The sequence below is a fragment of the Dama dama genome, chromosome 2, assembly GCF_033118175.1.
Source record: "Dama dama isolate Ldn47 chromosome 2, ASM3311817v1, whole genome shotgun sequence".
Classification (NCBI taxonomy): Eukaryota; Metazoa; Chordata; class Mammalia; order Artiodactyla; family Cervidae; genus Dama; species Dama dama.
In genome coordinates, this window is record NC_083682.1 from 35372465 (window position 1) to 35394929 (window position 22465).

Sequence of the window (22465 nt, forward strand, 5' to 3'; positions counted from 1 at the left end):
TGTGTCACACTCAACAGACATGAGTTTGAGCAAACTCCAGGAGACAGTGAAGGATAGTGAAGGCTGGCGTGCTGCAGTCTGTGAGATTGCAAAGAGTCGGACACAACTTAGCAACTGAACATCAAAATCTAATGAAAAGGATACTGTCCACATATATTGTTATGTATGTTAACTTACCTGCTGCCTAATCATTGCTTATTTAATGTTAGCTTTCATTTCTGTACTAAAACTTATATTTTTCTACTATCTGAACCTCGATTTGCTAAGGTCTCTAAAATAAATTTAAGGATGTTAGGAGCTTGTCTATAGAATTTGCCAATAAAACCAAATAATGTGAAACAGTAGGGAAAAAACATAGATTCACAGACAAATCTAGATGAGCACTGTGCCCTCTCTCCATTTCTAAACTATATGACTGTTAACATGCTTTTTAGCCTTTCAAAAGTTTAGCTTTCTCATCTTGAAAGTGAAGTCGTTCAGTCATGTCCGACTCTTTGCGACCCAGTGGACTGTAGCCCACCAGGCTCCTCCATCCATGGGATTCTCCAGGCAAGAATACTGGAGTGGGTTACCATTTCCTTCTCCAGGGGATCTTCCTGACCCAGGGATCAAACCCAGGTCTCCCACATTGCAGGCAGATGCTTTAACCTCTGAGCCACCAGGGAAGCCCTCTTATCTCTAAAATAGGTAGTATAACACTTACCATTTAAGTTTACTTCAGGCATTAAATGAAATAGCAAACAAAGAAATGTCTAAAATTGTTAATCTCTGTCATTTTATAGCTTTCAAAAACAGCATAATTTTATAACGAGAGTAGATGCTACATAAGAAAATCTTTCTTAAGTTTAATGCTAGAAATTGAACTTAAGGAAATTTACAGGGATGTCCCAGAAGTTGATGAGATTTACTGGGAATGATTTTAGCTCTGCCATATGGATTTGGACAGTGTTACAGAGTCAGAAGGCAATAAAGAACTCACAAACAGAAACAGACAAAACATTCCAGGATTCCAGGGTTCAGGCAACCCAACCATCAAACATATTCCCAGAGTAAGGCTGTTAATCCCTGTTGAGTTTGGCAGAGGAACAGAGAATTTGTGAGATATCAATGCCATAGAATTAGAGTCTAAAACCTGGAATTAAGTCAACGATGGTATTTAGTTCTTTCCCTTTGTACTTAAACTCTATACTTGCACTGGAGATGAGACTATTATGATGTCTGGTTTGTTCCAAATCCCAAAAGAGATTTCTGGGATAAAATACATTTCAGGGACACAGACAATGACTGGAACATTGCAATTCACATGGAAGCTTTCCCCTTAATGCTAAGTGCCTACTTTTTCCAGCCATCCGCGGGTACCTTGCTAGGTTTTCCTTCTTCCTTTCCTTTATTGTGACATTTAACAACTGATTTCCATCAGATCAGTACTGATGGATCTATATTACAACACCCTCTCTAATAGCGCCAATCTTTTTATTAGCACATGCATCCTAATCCCCTTTTACTGAAAATAATATAAGTGAAAGTTGTTCAATTTGGCACCTCATGGACTATTCAGTCCATGGAATTCTCCAGGCCAGAATACTGGAGTGGGTAGCCTTTCCCTTCTCCAAGGGATCTTCCCAACCCAGGAATCGAACCCAGGTCTCCTGCATTGCAGTTGAATTCATTACCAGCTGAGTCACAAGGGAAGCTCAAGAATACTGGAGTGGTTAGCCTATCCCTTCTCCAGCGGATTGTCCCGACCCAGGAATCGATCCAGGGTCTCCTGCATTGCACTTGAATTCTTTACCGACTGAGCTATCAGGGAAACCCAAAAATTTATATAAGGGTTTAGTAATGCTGTGAGCAACTGCTTTTAGTAAACACAACATAGGGACAATCTCCAAAATAAAATAATATATTTTATTATTTTCCAATACCTCACATTTTAGTGGCTTCATTGAGGTACAGTTAACATACAATTCACTCCCCTAAAGGGTATAATTAAATAGTGTTAGTTCGTTCACAGAATTGTGCAACCATCACCATCATCAATCTAGAATATTTACTTCACCCTCTTCCTTCCCATAAAAATGCCCATTAGCCGTTACTCTGTCTTCCAATCCCCCACTAGGCAACCACTAATCTACTTTCTGTCTATGAATTTACCTATTACGTACTTTTCACAGAAAAGGAATCATATAATATTCAGTCTTTTTAAACTGACTTATTTCACTTAGCATAATATTGTCAAGGTACATCCCATTGTATTATATATCTGCATTACATTATTTTTGTTGACAAATATCCTATTGTATTGATATACCACATTTCATTTATCCCTTAATCAGTTGAAGAACAGCTGAGATTGTTTCCATTCTTTTTGATATAGCAAATAATGTGTCTAAGTGTTTGAGTGGACATGTTTTATTTCTCCTGAGTATGTACTTTGGAGTTTAATTGTCTAGTACCTCTATGTTGAACATTTTGAGGAACAGCAAAACTATTTTTGAATTGTTTTTGCAAGCCAATACTTTATTTTTGATAGGAAAAGAAATTAGTTTTATGGTCTCAATTAATTATATATTCTATTGTTATTAGGAAAAATGGCTCAGGGGGATCAAGCGACAGCAAAGTCACAGCATGAGTTAGTGAGGAAACCGTGTCCAAGGTTAGAATCCATTCTGTGACCTCTAGTCTGACATTCTTGCCCCCATACTTCTCTGGACAAGTTACGCTGCACTATGTGATATTGTGGCCTTTGCCATTTCATCTTCTCCTTGTCCAGAGCCCCACCTAAACTATGTGAATAAAAGAAATCAGCCTGATATACAAAGCAATTATGTAGGAAAGAGGACAGGATAATGAAGTTCCCAGTTATGAAGCAATAAACTGAAATGGTATTTCTCTCAAATTCCATCTGAGAGAAAAGCAAAACAGAACTTCTGAGATACAGTGAATGAAAGTCAAATTTGTAGCTTTTTGTGATAAATTTAAATACCTATGGTGTGTCTTACAGAATTTCAAGAGGAAGGAGGAATAGTCAAGGTAAGGTGCAATTAATCCTAAAGGAAATAGACCCTGCATGTTCATTGGAAGGACTGATGCTGAAACTGAAGCTCCAATACTTTGGCCACATGGTGTGAAGAGCTGACTCATTGAAAAAGATCCTGATGCTGGGAAAGATTGAGGGCAAGAGGAGAAGGGGGCGACAGAGGATGAAATGGTTCAATGGCATCATTGACTCAATGAACATGAGTTTAAGCAAATTCTGGGAGATAGTGAAGGACAGGGAAGCCTGGCATTCTGCAGTCTTTGGAGTCGAAAAGAGACAAGATTGAATGACTGAAGAAGAAGTTGCTGCTATCAAGCTTCTGTGTGCATGAGTACAACCTGGAAATAATGGTTAAAACTTTACATCTTTGACACCGATTCCACTCCCCAGGGATTCTTACTAAGCATGTGCGTGGTGGGGCCTGGGCAGCTGAGCCATAAACAGGTACACAAGGGAAAGCCTAGAGCAGGAGGTCTCTAGACAATATTTTGGCAACACTGTTACAGACTGAGCCTTAAAATTAATTAAGGAAAATTAGAATCCTACCGCTGCCTGTGCAGGGCTGGGTAATTTCCTACTGTCAGTATGTTCGTCTACTACATGGGACTAGAATCAGCCCCTTCACAGTGCTTCCATGAAGATGCAATAATACAAAAGATCCATCTCTAACGGATGTCGCCTTCCTCTTTGCTTCCAAAAACCAGTCATAAGGGACTGGTAAACATAATGACTTATACAACTGATGTATAAACAAGTGTTGCTTTGAGGCCACCTCTTCGTCCTCCAGCAGTCTCTATTGTGAGCATCCAGCCTCAACACATGAGAAATACGAAAACACTCTTTTTTGACTGAACTAGTTGCAGCTGCAGATATGACGGCAGAAACAAGGTACTATATATGCCCAATGTTGATTAGCATCACCACAACTCATTATTCTGATCAGCCAGAGGCAATTTACAATCATCCTGAAGCAAGTGCACATGATTTTCATAATTGACTTGCAAGAGCTTTGACACAACAACTTGTTGTAGCCATCAATCACTGTCAAAGGATACAGAGGAAGGAAGCTCTTCTGGAAAGAAGAAAAGCACAGTGCCTGTCCATAGTGGGCAGCTATGATTCCTTTCCCAGGTTGCTATTTTCTGGGCCTTAGGACAGAAGCTCTTCCAGACGGTGGAAAGAACCAAAACGTCATGGCGTCAAACACAATGATGCTAAACTTATCAAAGAAACCTGGAATAAAACTAACAATTTTGAGTCATATGTAAGCCCTCTCAGAGCCCAGGGTTTTAAATTTTTCTGTAACTGTTTATAACATTGCTAACTACAGTGAAAAGAGTTGACTCCCAAATTCAGTCTCTCAAAGAATGCATATTTTTGGATGACCTCAAATATACAGCATCTATGTAATAGATGGATCTGGATGGATATGTAGACAGATATTTCCATCTTTTCCCAACAAAATAGGTGTAAAATATTTGTTTACAACTTGTATACCTAATACTTGTTTAAATAATTATAAATGGGAACATCACCTAATTTTTATCTCCATAATATCCAAGAAAGTGAAGAGTACAAGAATTAAATGGCCTTGAAAAAATATCAAACAAAAATGAAAGAGAAAATCAAAACAGGAACCAACTGGTATTAGATGCTAATTCTCAAATGTATGACTACTTTGGCTCTTGGTAAAGCAAAATTAATAATATTTTCACACATACTATTAGACACTGAGTACAAAAGAACTTCAAAATGTAGAAACTTGGGAACACAATACAATATATAAAAAAACAGGACTCTTGAGGACCAAGTTGGATTGGATTCTATTTCTGCCAAAATTGAGCAGTGATGATTAAATCAACTATTGATGCATATAGTATGCAATATTATATATGACCCATATGATATATATGACTCAACACATCTGATGTGCATAGGGTTATTTGCATGCAATGAATGCACAAGAATAATATTTGCTATATTTATCTGGGAAGGTACCTTTCACATGAGCTAGTAGGAAAGTGAATTAAAGATGTTTAGAATGTCTTGGGCTACATGGTAGACCAATCTCAGTGCCAAAGATGTTCAAAGGTGGCAGCGATCCAAGCTGAGCCTTTTTTTCGTTTCCTCCTTTAGCTGGATAATAAACATTGAGTGGTGGCTTGATTTTCTCTATGGCAAAGTCATTAACTATGTTTTTACAGACATCCTATAGCTGGCCTGGTCCTGTATAATAAAAACCTGCTAAACTATAGTTCCACGAGGGCAGAAAGCATTGTTCTTTATTCTTGTCATTTATCCTGGAGGGTCACACACAACACTTTGAACATGAGAAGCCCTCAGTAGCTATTTACGAATGTGTGAAAACCACTGTCTAAAATTTAGAGTGCTGCATAAACTATACTTCCATATTCTTGGCTCATATCTTTTGACCATCACCTATCACAGATTAATGCACTGTTTTTTTTTTATGAATTTGTCAGCATTTCCTATATCTAGTAAAGGCTAAGAGGATAGGAGTTTCATTTGCTTCTTTTGTCCCTCAGAATCCTACTCAGTGATAGATGATTATGACTTTAATTTTTTTGTTGTTGATAATCTATCTTTTCCTTCTGGTAGATTTTAAAAAAGTAACTAAGCACCCTTTACACTTCAAAATTTCATTGTGAAGTGTGTGTGGTGTGTGTGTGTTTGGTTTGCACTATTTAATATACTAAGCCCTTTCAGCCTGTAGACTCATGTCTTTCATAAATTCTTAAAAATTCTCAGCCATTATCTCTTCAAATATTGATTCTCCTCCATATTTTCTGTCTTCTCATTTTGGAACTCCAAATAGATGTGAAGGAATTCTAGATCTATCCTCCATAATTCCTCTTTTCTTCTATACTTTCCACTTCTTTCCTTTGTATGGCTTTCTAGGAGAATCCTTAACTCCATCTTTCAGATCATTGATTCACTCCTTGGTTGAATCAAGTCCACTTTTTAGACATTTATTTTCTTTTTCAGAGCTGTGGTATTTCTCATTTCCAAAGTCTCCATTTGTTTTGTTCCATCACTACCTATTTTTCATGTCTAATTCTTCTAATATAGATTTGACTTCTTCATTATAGATCTGATAATACTTCTATTTTGGATATTGTCACATTTGCCTTCTATGAATCTTTTGTTACCAGTTTGGTTTCTTGTGTTTTCAACCTTTTTTTCTTTACCTATGTTCTTCTCACTCACATTTAAAGATGCTAAAGTTTTTTCATCTTGAAAAATAATTCTCCTTCAACCACATGCTTCATCTAACCCTGATCTCTTCCTTTTATGTTGAACAAATTTCCTATATTTATAGTCCACAAAGTCTCACCCTTCATTCATTTCAATCTGGTTTCTCTCCCATTATCAATTACCTAATAGTTAGATAAAATTTATTTATTTATTTACATATCATTTTTCTTGGCTCTATTCCACACTAATCACTGATAATTGTCTTAGCCTCAATGATGCTACTGCTGTTTTTTTTTTTTTTCCTGCTACACTTCTGGATTTCCCTTTTTAGTATTATTTAAATGTTTATATTTGTTTACTGGGCCATGCTATGTTGGAACTCCTCCTCAGGGTTTTGTCCTCTTCTCACATTCTAATTTTGTCCTAGATTATCTAAGTTATGCACCTGGATATGATGACATCCCCACATACAGAGCTTCAGGCCTCTATCCAGCACTAGCTTCTTACCATCTCACTCGGATATTTTAAAAGCACTCCAAATTCATCAATACCTAAAACTCATCTTCCGATTTCTAAACTCAGGCCTGTTCTGGCGGTCCGACATGGCACAGCCATCCTTTTGGATCAGCCAACCAGGTATTTTAGGACATTGTTTTGGCACCTACCTTTCTCTTACTGTTTCTAATCCAGTTCATCATCACTGCTTACCAGATTTACTTCTAAATACCTCAAAAATCTATCATCAGATATTTTCTTCCCAGTCCTACACACACATTGAATGTCTACACTCCCACTGTATCTCTATTTAAATAGGATTTAATGCAGGCTAAATTTCCCTCCCTCATAGAGTATTAGGAACCCCTCCTTACATACTTTCATAATACAGCATGCCTTTTCCACATGCCAGTTACCAATATAAATCGTATATTTTTGTGTGGTTAATTGACTGATGACTACATATACATCTAGATAATAAAATGCTTGCATAGACCCTATTTTGGCTCAGCCTTTTGAGCAGTGAGGAGGCACTCAAGGTATTTTTTAAAGATATCTGAATGGAATATTTATAGGGTTCAATGTTAGCTATAGCAGTTGATTCCCTTATAGTTTATGTCTGTTGCCACAGATAAGTTTTGGATAGACCAGAAGATACTTTAGGATCTCTGTGCATATCAGCAGAAAAGAGATGACATGTTAAAATTAAGTAATTTGAAGAACACTTAATAAGAAATGATTTGCCAAGGTATGATACGGATATAGGAAATAACAAGAGGTACAGGAGCGCTTCCAGGTTAGTGTCAGCAGGGGGAGTGGAAAACAGACTGTCACTCTCCTTCCCTTCAATTTCCTGCCTCTTTTCCTCCTTGGCTAAACCTACCTGGAAGCCAGAGGAAAGGGGACTCTATTATTCAGTTTGCTCAGACTACCTTCCTTCTGCAAAAGAAAAGTGGAGAACATATCTAAAGGAGCAAACAAAAGTATCCAGTACATTACGCAAAGTCAATTAAACCTGAAAGAACATAATTTTGTTTACTTACTTCTTTAGTAAAAGGCTAACGCTGACTTCTATCTACTCTTTAATAAATAATGTTTTCCTATTAGGCTATTAGAATGTTTTCCTATTAGGAAAAACAAATGTAACAAAAAAAAATTGCTAAGGAAGCTATCTACCCAAACCCTTTAAAGTAGGCAGGGCTACACTACTAAGACATCCATCTGGCCTGCTTTCTTCACTCTTCCTTATAATTATGGGGTTGGATGATTCAGATGTTTCTTTGTAATTGTCTTGTTTGTCGGAAAATTCTGCCTATCCTCATCTCAACTTCTAGAGAGGATGAAGAGTACTTTTTTTCTCTCTCTTTGCCATTCTCATATTTTAGATAAAGTTGCTTTTCTCTCAAGTGCCAGATATTTTCCAAAACATTTCTCAGATTTGCCTTTTAATCCAAATGATGGTGGAACAAACTGTATGAATAGTATCATCTCTTATTCCCTCTGGAAATTTATAAAGTATAATAGATAACACAAACCAAAGGAACTCAATACAATACTTAATATTTTTTAAAGGCTGAAAAGTCTCACAATTAGCTTCAGATTAAGCTATAATTAATTAATTCATAATTGTTCCCCATGATCATCTTATAAACAATTTAAAATTTGGCAACACAATTAATATGTATTTCCTCATATATATCACGAGGTTTGCCTTAAACTGCACCCTGCTGGTAGAGATCATACAATGAATGGATAAGAAATTCAATTAAGAATTTCAAAGACTGAATGAATCTTAGATACTCCCTAATCTAGCTACACATCCAGTGTGGGTTTGTCTTCTTTAATCCATCCATTTTCAATACTTGCCATGATGGATTGTTTCAACTCTATGATGCCAGTTTCTATTTCACTCTGAGGCAACTCATTCCAACCTGAGATACCTCTGACTCTGTGTTCTTCTTTCCCCTCTTCATCTAAAAATCTACCTGATCCAGAATGATAAAGCTGTAATGTATTGAGCAATTACTGTAGGTTGGGGTTTATGCTTAGTGGTTTCCAATTGTTAACTTGTTTAACCCTCACAGTATGCCCTTAAGTAGGTATAGTATTAACAGGTTGTTCAATGACCACATTTAATAACCAATCCTGATGACCACACCCCTTGCAATTTGACTTTTCTGTCCTACCCATGCAGAGGTGAAGGCTTTTTCCTCATCTTCTTGAATATGAATGAACCTCATACCTTATATTGAAAAACATAGTGGGAATGACACTGCACATGTTTTGTATTCCAGGTCTCAAAAGTAACAGACGGATCTTCCTTTGTTCTCTTGGAATGTTGCCCCGAGGCTATCAAACTAGGAAGCCAATTGAGATTCCCTGAGGGATGAGAGGCTGAATGAAGATCCAAACCACCTCTGCTGATCATTAGCACTTGTTAGACCTGTGAGTGAGCACGCTTGAGAGCTTCCAGCCCAGCTGATGCTTTGGCCAAATGCAGTCGTGTGAATGAACTCAGGCAAAGCCAGCAGAAGGATTGTGAGGTTAACCCATAGACTGGAGAGGAATAAAACATTGTTTCTTGAAGCCACCAAGTTTTGTTGTAGTTCTTACATTTGCTGTTTGTTAGGTCACTAAGTCATGTCCGACTATTCTGCGGCCCCCTGGGCTGTAGTCTGCCAGGCTCCTCTGTCCATGGGATTTCCCAGGCAAGGATACTGGAGTGGATTGCCAATTCTTTCTCCAAATTTTCACATAACAAAGCTTAATTCAGTCAATAGGTATCATAATTATCTTTATTTTATAAATGGATGAATGAGGCAGGGCAATGTCTATGATATTGTCCAAAATATTATACTTGTTATGTGGCAGAGCTAGAACGTGACTCCATACCTTTATGACTCTCACATCCATACCTGAAGATGCAATGATACATTGTCTCTTTACATATATTTCATATTTTTCAGGAATTTACTTGCAAACATTGGAAGGTAGCAACCATGCTGTCCAACGTCCTTTTCCAGACTATGCAATCTATTTTCATTTTACGTTTCTTCATGCAACAATGTCTTTCAGTCTTATCTGCATGGTATTAATTTCCGTTAGAAGGTCCAACCATGTACGCACCTCTGTCTAAAAGGGCAGTACCACACTAACTTAGCAGGATCAGACGAAAATAGCATACAGCAGGGTTTGCCAAAATTTGGTCTGTGGACAAGCTTTGGCCAACCACCTCTTTGAATATGGCTGATGAGTCAAAAATAGTTTTTGCATTCTCAGTGGTTGAAAAACAATAGGAAAATAATATTTTATGAAAATTATATGAAATTTAAATTTGAGTGTCCATAAAATATTAGAACACAGGCACTCATTTGTTTACATATTCCTTATGACAGCTTTTTCACTACAAAAGCATAATTAAGTAGTGGTAGCAGAATTCATGGCCCACAAATCTAAGAATATTTACTAACTGATTCTTTCCAGAAAAGTTTACTGAGCCTTGAAATAAGACAACTACAACCTTCTTCACTTTGGATATTCCACTGCTGTTATTTCATCCTTAACTTATATAATTTTATGGGTATTAATGTCACTCTTGAATGATACTGAACCAAATACAACTATCTTTTCACTCATTTTCCTTTAGCCACAATTCCATTTCTTTCATTAACCTTTTGAACCCAAAGGCATGTTATTATATTTAGTTTCATCAAATTGCATTTTATGTGATTCAAACCACATTCTGTCTTTTTTTATTTTAATTTTTATTTTATATCAGGATATATAGTTTACTTACAATGCTGTATTAGTTTCAGGTTTACAGAAAAGTAATTCAATTATGCATATATATATATATCCATTTTTTCAGTTTCTTTTCCCATGTAGTTTATTACAGAATATTGACTAGAGTTCCTTGTGCTATTCAATCGGTCTTTGCCGATTATCTATTTTATATATAGCAGTGTGTATATGTTAATTACAAACTCCTAATTCATCCCACCCGCTCATCACCATTTCCCTTTGGTAACCTTAAATTTGTTTTTGATGTCTGTGAGTGTGTTTCTGTTTTATAAATAAGCTCATTTGTATTCTTTTTTTAGATTCCACATATAAGTGATATCATACATTTGTCCCTCTCTGTCTGACTTACTTCACTTAGTACAGTAATCTCTGGGTTTATACATGTTGCTGCAGAAGGCATTTTTATTCTTTTTTATGGCTGAGTAATATTCCATTGTATGCATACAGCACATCTTCTTTGTACATTCCTCTGTTGGTGGACATTTACAATACTTCCATATCTTGGCCACTGTAAACAGTGCTTCAATTGAATATTGGGGTGCATGTATCTTTTTGATTTTCTCTAGATACATGTCCAGGAGTGTGATTGCTTGATCATATGGTAGTTCTAATTTTAATTTTTTAAGGAATTTCTACACTGTTCTCCCTAGAAGTTAGACCAGTTTACATTCCCATCAATAGTGTAGGAGGGTTCCCTGTTCGCCACATCCTCTTCAGCATTTATTGTTTGTAGACATTTTGATGATGATCATTCCAACTGGCATGAGGTGATACCTCATATTAGTTTTGATTTGTGTGTCTCTAATAATGAGCGATGTTGAGCATCTTTTCATGTGCTTTTTTGGCCATTTGTATGTCTCCTTTACAGAAATGTCTATTTAGATCTTCTGCACACACACACGCACACACACACACACACACACACAAATTGAGCTACATGAGCTGTTTGTATATTTTGAAAATTAATCCGTTGTCAGTTGCTTCATTTGCAAATATTTTCTTCTATGCCATAGGATGTCTTTGTTTGTTTGTTTATGGTTTCCTTTGCTATAAAAAAGGATTTAAGTTAAATTAGGTCTCATTTGTTTATTTACTTTTTTTAATTTTCATTACTCTAGGAGGTGGATCCTAAAAGATATTGCTGTAGTTTATGTCAAAGAGCATTGCACTTGTGTTTTCCTCTAATAGTTTTACAGTATCTGGTCTTAAGTTTAGGTCCTTAATCCATTTTGAGTTTATTTTTGAATATTGTGTTCAAGAATGTTCTAATTTTCATTCTTTTACATATACCTGTCCAGTTTTTTCAGTGAAAGTGAAAGGCTCTCAGTCGTGTCAGACTCTTTGAGACCTTATGCACTGTATGCCATGGAATTCTCCAGGCCAGAATACTGGAGTGCTGGAGTGGCCTGGAGAAATACAGATATCCCTTCTCCAGGGGATCTTTCCAATCCATGGATCAAACCCAGGTCTCCCACATTGCAGGCAGATTCTGTACCAGCTGAGTCACAAGGGAAGCCCAAGAATACTGGAATGGGTAGCCTATCCCTTCTCCAGTGGATCTTCCCGATCCAGGAATTGAACTAGGGTCTCCTGCATTGCAGGTAGATTCTTTACCAACAGAGCTATCAGGGAAGTCCACTACTGAAGAGACTGCCTTTTCTCCATTGCATATTATTGCCCTGTAGGTTATAGATTAACTGACTGTAGGTGTGTGGCTTATTTCTGGGCTTTCTATTTTGTTTCATTTATCTTTATTTCTGTTTTTATTCCAATACCATATTGTACTGTATCTTTGTAGTATAATTTGAAGTCAGGGAGCCTAATTCCGTCAGATCTGTTTTTTTTTCACAAGATTGAATAGGCTATTCAGGGTCTTTTGTGTTTTGATACAAATTCTTAAAATTTTGTTCTAATTCTATTAAAATATTAAAATACCATTGGTAATTTAATAGGGATTTCACTGAATCTATAGATTGCCTTGAGTAGCAGAATCATCTTGACAATATTGGTTCTTCCAATCAAAGAACATGATATATCTTTCCATTTGTTTCTGTCACCTTCAATTTTTTTTTTCCATTGGAGTCTTACAGTTTTCAGAGTACAGGTCTTTTGCATCCTTAAGTAGGTTTATTCCTAGGTATTATTTTTTTATTCTGATCTTTAAACATCTTGTTGGGTATTTATTCTGTCATCCAGCATGTTTGACCGTTCTCCAGGTTGGACTTATCCACAAACTTAAAAAACAATGATTGTGATATTTTTGATGAAATGATTACATAAATGTAGAGAGAGCCATAAAGCATAGCACCAGAATCCCCTGTTTTGAACTCCCATTCCTTAGTTAAAATATTCTTGTCTGAAACCCCCATATTTTGAAAAACCTTTTTTCCAGGGTTATTATTCAATAATGCACATGTATATTGAATCTCTATTACATCCTGGGCTTGGTGCTGGGGAGACAGTGGTAAAAAGGGTACACAGAGATTCAGCCTGTTAGAACAGTCAGCCGAGGTACTGTAGTAAACAAGCAATCATCCCCAAAATACGTGATTACAAGCTGTGATGTTATAAATAAAATTGCCTTGAATTATTAGAGTGTGTCAAGACATATATGTGGAATGTATCACTAACATCTCCCTTGACTCCTTAACAGTGTCTTTGACAACCCCATAAAAGAAGGAGCTGAGGATAGACGAATGTGATTTGTTCTTGGTAAATCAGTGCTGGTGCCGAGTGATCAGTGTTTCTCTGAAACATGAATCAGAACCTTTCTTCAGTGAGCTTACATATAACTTGGAGGATCACGTTAAAATGTAGATTTTGATTCAGTTGGAGCCAGGGATTGAGCACAGTTAACAAGCTCTAAGAAACGGTACACTGCTGCTCTACCCACCTCATTCCTAATAACAAGACCTTACCAGATGCTCACAGTCCAGATTTTTTAATCATTATTTCCTGTCCTGGAAGGGCATGTCCTTTCAGAGAAGAATTACAGACATATTTTGAGCAGAGAAAGGCAAACAGCCTAGAGAAACAACAGCTTTAGAATCAGACACATGTGAATTTATACACAGACCTGCACCTTGACAATTATGTGACCTCAGCCTGTGTCCTTCTCACATAGCACCTCAATTTCTTCATCAGTGAAAATGTAAATAATTTGGGGAGAATAAAGATAAGTTTTCCATGTTGCTGCGGGGTTATTTGGAACTCAATCATGAAACAAAGTAGACGTTAAACAAACAATAGCTTTTACTGTGCTTATCAAAATAGTAAAATAAGCAGAGATGTGCTTTGAAAAAAATTAATCACAAAATAAGACGCAGTTTGATTTTTTAATGGGGAGATACTGGGACACTTGGATAAATCAGATGTTGCTTCAGTTTAACGACTTTTTAATTAACATATAGTTAGAAATTACACTAAATGATGGGGGTTAAAGCTGAATCAGTCATGGTTTTCAAAGAAGTCAGTCAGGGAGACAGATCAGCAAATAGACATTAGACCTAGAGGCTTAATAAACCTGGATCCATGGACAATATGAATGCCAGGAAAGTAGCACTTGGGGTGAGGAAATGGAAATAGGTTTGTTATCTATATCATAGTGGTTAAGGTGATAAGATATTATTATAAGAGAAAAAGAAAAGTGTTACTGATAATTCTGAGACCTCAAAACCTGGAAGAATAGAGGTTTCATTAACAGAAATAAGCAATGTGAAAGAAAAATCAAACAAGAGAGGAACAAAATTGATTTTTCTTTTGCACATATTGAATTGATGAGTTCTTAGGTCATCTCAGTGTAAATGAATTCAAAGACATTTTGAAATAGAATCACCATGGGTAGTAATACATGTAATTGAAGCTCATTTACAGAATTCAGAGAAAACTAACTTGCACTTTCTGGTTATTTTTATAACAATATAATTTGGACCACATGTTTGTGCATCTACTGTGTGTACACTGATATAGAGAAAGGCGGGCATGTTTATGTTTGGTGTTTACCCTACATCAGCAGTTTTAAAAAATTACTATGTTGTTTCTACTCTATTAATGACAGTCTGAATTTGGAAGGCTTGATAAGTTGTTTACAAGGAAGTTCAGAAGGATAAATCAGTACATGTTTGCAGAATATTGTGAAAACAGTTTTCTCAGGATGTGTCGTTGGAAATGGCAATTAGTCAATGCAGGGAAACTGATATAGTTTTAGACATCAAATCACACTAACACACACATCCAGGCCAATGCAGTTAAGCTTCCAAGAGAAAAAAATGAAATTATATTGATATATAAAAAGTTTCACACAGTTCATATTTGTTACCTATGAATTCTTATTAGAGTTCTCAGAATGAGATAAAAGAAGATTTCATATTCATGTGGTATAAACAACTCTAGTGAGGAAGGGGGAAATGAGAGACTCTGAGACTCGAGGACTAGAAGGTGCCTGAGAAGTCTTATAGAAATGCCCGCTATAAACCCGATACGGTGCTAGGAACTTTTGTTTTTTGTTTCTTCCTCACAATAATACTGTGCACAGAGTACAATGTTATTCTTGTCATCTTGTGGGTGAGATAGTGCAACACGTTAAAATAATCTGATCAAGGTGCCATGTAGAGCATTTATGAGTTGCCTTCACGTCAACCATTTCTCTCCTTCCCTATTACAGTAGCTACAATTTCTACTTAGTGATTGATACGGTTTCAGAAGAACTGAACTCAGTCCTGGTTTCCCAAGTGAAACAGAAACTAAAACCATCAGGGTGTCATGTTACTCACAGAGTTTGGTTTTGGGATGGGCATGCCATCTAAGCTCCTCCATCCGAGAACCTGGAACTTGTGCTGAGATGGTGGAAACAGATGTCATTCTCTTAGACTGGCTGTATGAATGGAAAGACATTGGTAGCCACTTTAGGATCAAATAGCTTCAAAGTGAAGTGAGCAGGTAGAGAGATGGAGGCAAGTGGGGACACTGGTTAGTCTGCGGGCCACACCTTGTAGATGTTGGGGAGGTTGGAGACATTTCAAGTCGTTGGGTCCATAATTAATCCCCAACATTTAACCACATTTGAGGATTCCACTTGTAACAACATCCTAACTGCTACAGACATCACCTAGACCAGCTTCCTTTTGCCAGAGATAGGGTGATCAAGCTGAAAGAAAGAAGGCAGTTGTCCAAGATGGCATGGGCTCACTCAAGATGAAGTTAAGCCTAGAATTCAGGAGTCTTTATGCTCAGTCTAGTGATCTTTCCAATGCAGCAAACTGACATGCCAAGGCCGCACAAAGACTGAGTAAAGACTAAGATTTCTTGATTACTTAGAATGTATCATTTCTCAAAGAACTGTGGTTAAATACAATTGTTTTAAATACTCAAGGAGAAAAGCAGCAAAGGAGAAAAAAAATACACTTTGTAATCATGTTTTCACTTTTTGTCATGAAATGAACTTGACTATTTTGAAAAGTGTGTAAAGCTGGTTGCTTCGACTTACATATGCCTTCATACCCCTCACTGTGCCAAGGACACTATTACTATATTAGGTACTCAAATAATTCTTTGTTTGATATCTGTCTTCCTTACCAGGTTATATATCTTGATAGCAGGGACCATGACTGCCTGCTTCAGTTCGATATTGTCAGTACTTTTCACAGTGTTTGATACATGGTGGAGCCTAAATAAACATCTGTTAATGATGGTAAATAGTGCCACCCTCTATCTTGCCCCTGAGGTTCAACTCAACATGAAGTCATAACTTGGCTCATATACATAGTCTATCTAGAAACACACTGTCCAAGAGAAATACAACATAAGTCACATGTGTGAGGCATGCATGTAATTTTAAATATTCTAAAGTCAAGTTAAAAAAGTAAATTGGTGAATTTAAAATTAACCCATTATGCCCTAAATATTATCATGTAAAATATAATCAACAAAAAATAATGAGACATTTTACATATTGTTTGTACCAAGTCTTCAAAAACAGATATGTATACCTCATCCTTAAAATACTTCTTAGTCCAGACCACCTACATTTCAAGTCATTAGTGGCCACATACTGATATGTTAATATAATGACTTATATTGGACAGTTCAGATATTATCTATGTCTATGACATTATATAAAAATAAAGCTCCAAGAGCTAAATTATAATAGAATTTCATGTGAAAAACAGTCAGGAATTTATCTTAAAATTTTACAGTACTCCTAACTCAAGGCAATTTCATGGCATACATGATTCTAGTTAGGAATAATCTCAATTAATTATCTTACATAAATTTGAATGGCCTGTAAGAAAACTTCCACATATGATTTCTAATAGTGGGATTGAGGACCCCTTGGGTTTCCCTAGTGGCTCAGATGGTAAAGCATCTGCCTGCAATGTGGGAGAACTGGGTTCAATCCCTGGGTCAGGAAGATCCCCTGGAGAAGGAAATGGTAACACACTCCAGTACTCTTGTTTGGAAAATCCCATGTACGGAGGAGCCTGGTAGGCTCCAGTCCATGGGGTTGCAAAGAGTTGGACACAACTGAGCGACTTCACATACATTCACATTCAATAAACCCTTTTCAATCTGTGTTAGAAAGCCAGTTAATTATTGCGTGACTTCACACCATAGCTTAAATCAAATTTCTCTTAGCATCTGGTCATTCAACAGCCATGTTCTGAATCTGTAAGGTAACAGGTTGGTGTTAGGGATGCAGAGGTGAGTAGTTACTCCTTGCCTTCAAGCAGGTCACTGGTTAGTCGAGTAAATGGCTAATGGATTTGGGATGTCAGAGAGATTCTCTTTTAACTGAAGTTAGCCCAATACACACTGGGGACACAGAGAGGTCAGTGATAATTTTACCTGGTTGTGGGGAAAGAAATAAGAAAAGATTTCTCACAGAGGAGAAGAGCTTAAAATGATTCTGAGATGTGAGTGGAGAGCCACTAGGACTTAGGGAACGAAGTTCACTCTGTTCTGCTGCTCTGAGCTAAGAGTGCAGGAGGGCAGGGAGCGGCGAGGGGGCCTGAGTCCTGGGCGCAGCAGCATGGGAAAGCACACTGCACAGAGCACAGAGGGAAGCCCCGGCTTAGGGGAGACGTAGCCAAATGTGAAAGGCCAAAGTTGCTGCAATTTACATATTTCCATTTCGAGACTCCCCCCAACCCTTTTAACCCATATGGTTTTGATAATTATGTTTAAATGGAAATTCAGATAGCAGCAGGCAATAAGTATTTGAAATAGGACTTCATATTGGGAGACTCGGGAGGGCACTTGGCAAGTTTTAGTTCCTCCTCTCAATAAATGAGAGGGCAAGGCTGGCATTTCTTACTCTAATTGTTAAGAGCTCCACTCTTACCCTGACCAGCCATTCTTAACGAGGTGGAAAAGAGCCTGGCTCCTCACTTCCCCCTTTCATGATTTCTCCCACCTGCACAAGAAATAAACACTAGTTAGAAGCAGAGTTGACCTATGTATAAACAAGCACAGAGCATCACAATACAGCCAGTGCCCAGGGAGTCACCTTTTGGGCCAGTACATGGGCACCCGCCAAGTGGTGGCTCTCCCCATAAGAAAGGCTGGAACCTAAAAAGCACAAGACCTGGCTAATTATCCCAAATCAATCATTAGTCTACTGCAGCGGCTTCCAAATGCTGATGTACAAGCAAGTTTGCACAAATCTGAAGGAAATGAATTTTAGACTAATAGAGTGTCAAATTCAGACTTAAATTGAAGAAAGTAGGGAAAACCACTAAACCATTCAGGTATGACCTAAATAAAATCCCTAATGACCATAGAGTAGAATTGAGAAATAGATTTAAGGGACTAGAACTGACAGACAGAGTGCTTGATGAACTATGGACGGAGGTTCGTGACATTGTACAGGAGGCAGTAATCAAGACCATCCCCAAGAAAGAGAAATGCAAAAAAGCAAAATGGCTGTCTGAGGAGGCCTTACAAATAGCTGTGAAAAGAAGAGAAGTGAAAAGCAAACGAGAAAAGGAAAGATATTCCCATTTGAATGCAGAGTTCCAAAGAATAGCAAGGAGAGATAAGAAAGCCTTCCTCAGCAATCAATGCAAAGAAATAGAGGAAAACAATAGAATGGGAAAGACTAGAGATCTCTTCAAGAAAATTAGAGATACCAAGGGAACATTTCATGCAAAGATGGGCACAATAAAGGACAGACATGGTATGGACCTAACAGAAGCAGAAGATATTAAGAAGAGGTAGCAACAATACACAGAAGAACTATACAAAAAAGATCACGACCCGGATAGTTGTGATGGTGTGATTACTCAACTAGAGTCAGACATACTGGAATGTGAAGTCAAGTGGGCCTTAGAAAGCATCACTATGAACAAAGCTAGAGGAGGTAATGGAATTCCAGTTGAGCTATTTCAAATCCTAAAACAGGATGCTGTGAAAGTACTGCACTCAATATGTCAGCAAATTTGGAAAACTCAGCACTGGCCACAGGACTGGAAAAGGTCAGTTTTCATTCCAATCCCTAAGAAAGGTAATGCCAAAGAATGCTCAATTGTAAATCCATGGCTGATTCATGTCAATGTATGGCAAAAACTGCTACAATATTGTAAAGTAATTAGCTTCCAACTAATAAAAACAAATGGAAAAAAATGAATAATAAAAAAAAAATTGTGAGTGCAATACTGCACAGTTGAACTCATCTCACACGCTAGTAAAGGAATGCTCAAAATTCTCCAAGCCAGGCTTCAACAGTACGTGACCGTGAACTTCCACATGTTGAAGCTGGTTTTAGAAAAGGCAGAGGAACCAGAGATCAAATCTCCAACATCCGATTGATCATTGAAAAAGCAAGATATTTCCAGAAAAACATCTATTTCTGCTTTATTGACTATTCCAAAGCCTTTGACTGTGTGGATTCCAATAAACTGCGCAATATTCTGAAAGAGATGGGGATGCCAGACCACCTGACCTGCCTTTTGAGAAACCTGTACGCAGGGTCAGGAAGCAACAGTTATAACTGGACATGGAACAACAGACTGGTTCCAAATTGGGAAAGGAGTATGCCAAAGCTGTATATTGTCACCCTGCTTATTTAACTTATATTCAGAGAACATCATGAGAAACGCTGGGCTGGAACAAGTACAAGCTGGAATTAAGACTGCCTGGAGAAATATCAATAACCTCAGATATGCAGATGACACCACTCTTACGGCAGAAAGTGAAGAGGAACTAAATAACCTCTTGATGAAAGTGAAAGAGGAGAGTGAAAAAGTTGGCTTGAAGCTCAACATTCAGAAAAATAAGATCATGGCATCTGGTCCCATCACTTCATGACAAATAAATGAGGAAATAGTGGAAAGAGTGGCTGACTTTATCTTTTTGGGCTCCAAAATCACTGCAATTGGTGATTGGAGCCATGAAATTAAAAGACTCTTACTCCTTGGAAGAAAAGTTATGACCAACCTAGACAGCATATTAAAAAGCAGAGACATTACCTTGCCAAAAAAGGTCCATCTAGTCAAGGCTATGGTTGTTCCAGTAGTCATGTATGGATGTGAGAATTGGGCTATAAAGAAAGCTGAGTGTTGAAGAATTGATGCTTTTGAACTGTGGTGTTGGAGAAGACCCTTGAAAGTCCCTTGGACTGCAAGGAGCTCCAATCAGTCCATCCTAAAGGAGATCAGTCCTGAATATTCATTGGAAGGACTGATGTTGAAGCTGAAACTCCAATACTTTGGCCATTTGATGTGAAAAGCTGACTCATTTGAAAAGACCCTGATCCTGGGAAAGATTGAAGGCAGGAGGACTAGGGGACGACAGAGGATGAGATGCTTGGATGGCATCACCGACTCACTGGACATGAGTTTGAGTAAGCTCTGGCAGTTGGTGATGGACAAGAAGGCCTGGCGTGCTGAGGTTCATGGGGTCACAAAGAGTCAGACACGACTGAGCAACTGAACTGAACTGAACTACTTTAAAAATATCATTACTTTCTCTAATACAATGTTGGAAATACGATAAATCTCCAGTAAAAAAATACTTTCCCCATTCGTGAAATCCAAAAAATTAGCACTGGTGCTGCATAAAAAGTGGGCTTGAGGGTACAGTCTCTGGGTGTGGAAGGGAGTTGGTAGCGGCAGCTGGAGCAGCGAGGAGGTTCCAGAAACTCTCGGATTCTCGCGGCAGAGTTAGGGATTTAACTGCCACCATGTCAAGCAAAAGAGCAAAGACCAAGACCACCAAGAAGCGCCCCCAGCGCGCGACCTCCAACGTGTTCGCCATGTTTGACCAGTCCCAGATTCAGGAGTTCAAGGAGGCCTTCAACATGATCGACCAGAACAGGGACGGGTTCATCGACAAGGAAGATTTGCATGACATGCTTGCTTCCCTGGGAAAAAATCCAACTGATGAGTATCTGGATGCTATGATGAATGAGGCTCCAGGTCCCATAAATTTTACCATGTTTCTCACGATGTTTGGTGAAAAGTTAAATGGAACAGATCCAGAAGATGTCATCAGAAATGCTTTTGCTTGCTTTGATGAAGAAGCAACTGGCACCATTCAGGAGGATTACCTGAGAGAACTGCTGACCACAATGGGAGACCGGTTTACAGATGAGGAAGTGGACGAGCTGTACAGAGAAGCACCTATTGACAAAAAGGGGAATTTCAATTACATCGAGTTCACGCGCATCCTTAAGCATGGAGCGAAAGACAAAGACGACTAAAAAGAACTTCAAACTCCAGCCAAACGTTCCTTGTTGCCACTCTGGGTATTTCTGAGACTTTCTCTTAGAGCCTGTTGCATGCCCTTAGCTTTACAGCTTCTGCCTTTCTTGTTGTATTTATTCTCAGCCATTTGGGGCACATGCATCTCTATAATCAGACTGGATGTGGGACTTCTTGTCATTTTAAGAATAGAAAATAGGGTAATTTAACTTACCAGCTGCCGTCTACCCTCCCCGCCCCCAGTAACTGCAGTCTACAGAGTCAATATATTTTTTCAGAGAAGGTTATTCACTCAATTTTTTCTGAACCATAATTAAACTTTATGATAAAAAAAAAAAAAAAAAAGTGGGCTTGAGAATCTAATCTGTTAGAAAACAAAATTCAACTGAGTAAATTTTCAAGGTCTTATTGGCTCTTTAAAAGAATCCATGAACTGGACAGCATCCAGTCCATCAGTAAAAAGGTCCAAGGAGCTTCACAAAATGAAGCCTGTCATAGGGCAGGAGGGAGCAGGATCCAGGAAGAGATATGGGCAAAAAGAGTGCTGATTACTGCAAGGTTACTTCCCTTTAGGAAGTGGCAGAGGTCTACCAGCCAGATTAGCTAAGTAATGCTGATCAGGTGATTCCTCACTGACTGGTTAAAGATGGCATTTCTGAGGCAGAAAAAATTGTAATGGTTAAGTCTCAGATTGGTGACATGGTGCTTGGCATAAGCTTCTCCATTTGGGGTCTATTTTCTTTTTTTAAAAAAGTTATTCCATATTGGAGTCTAGTTGATTAATAATGTGGTGTTAATTTCAGGTATACAGTAAAGTAATTCAGTTAATTGAACTATACATGTATCTATTGTTTTTCAAATTCTTTTCCCATTTAGGTTATTTCAGGGTATTAAGCAGAGTTTTCTGTGATATACAGTAGGTGCTTGTTGGTTATCCATTTTAAATGTGGTGGTATGTACCTGTCAATCATAATCTATCCCCACCCTTTCCCTCGGTAATCATAAATCTATTCTCTTAGTTTGTGAGTCTGTCTTATAAATAAGTTCTTTTGTATCATCTGTTAAAGATTCCATATATAAGCAATATGAAACTAAAAGACACTTGCTCCTTCTAAGAAAAGCTATGACAAACCTAAACAGCATATTAAAAAGCAGAGATGTCACTTTGCCGACAAAGGTCCATATAGTAAAGCTATGGTTTCTCTGGTAGTCATGTACA

The 22465-nt window shown here is 37.8% G+C and overlaps 1 protein-coding gene across 1 annotated transcript; it reads left to right on the forward strand.

The window, feature by feature from the left end:
* Positions 1-20622: 20622 nt before the first annotated feature.
* LOC133074358 (myosin regulatory light polypeptide 9) lies at positions 20623-21591 on the forward strand. Its single transcript, XM_061168375.1, has one exon. It carries the CDS (start codon positions 20727-20729, stop codon positions 21243-21245), a length of 519 nt encoding a protein of 172 aa, XP_061024358.1. The 5' UTR covers positions 20623-20726; the 3' UTR covers positions 21246-21591.
* The last annotated feature ends 874 nt before the right edge of the window (positions 21592-22465 follow it).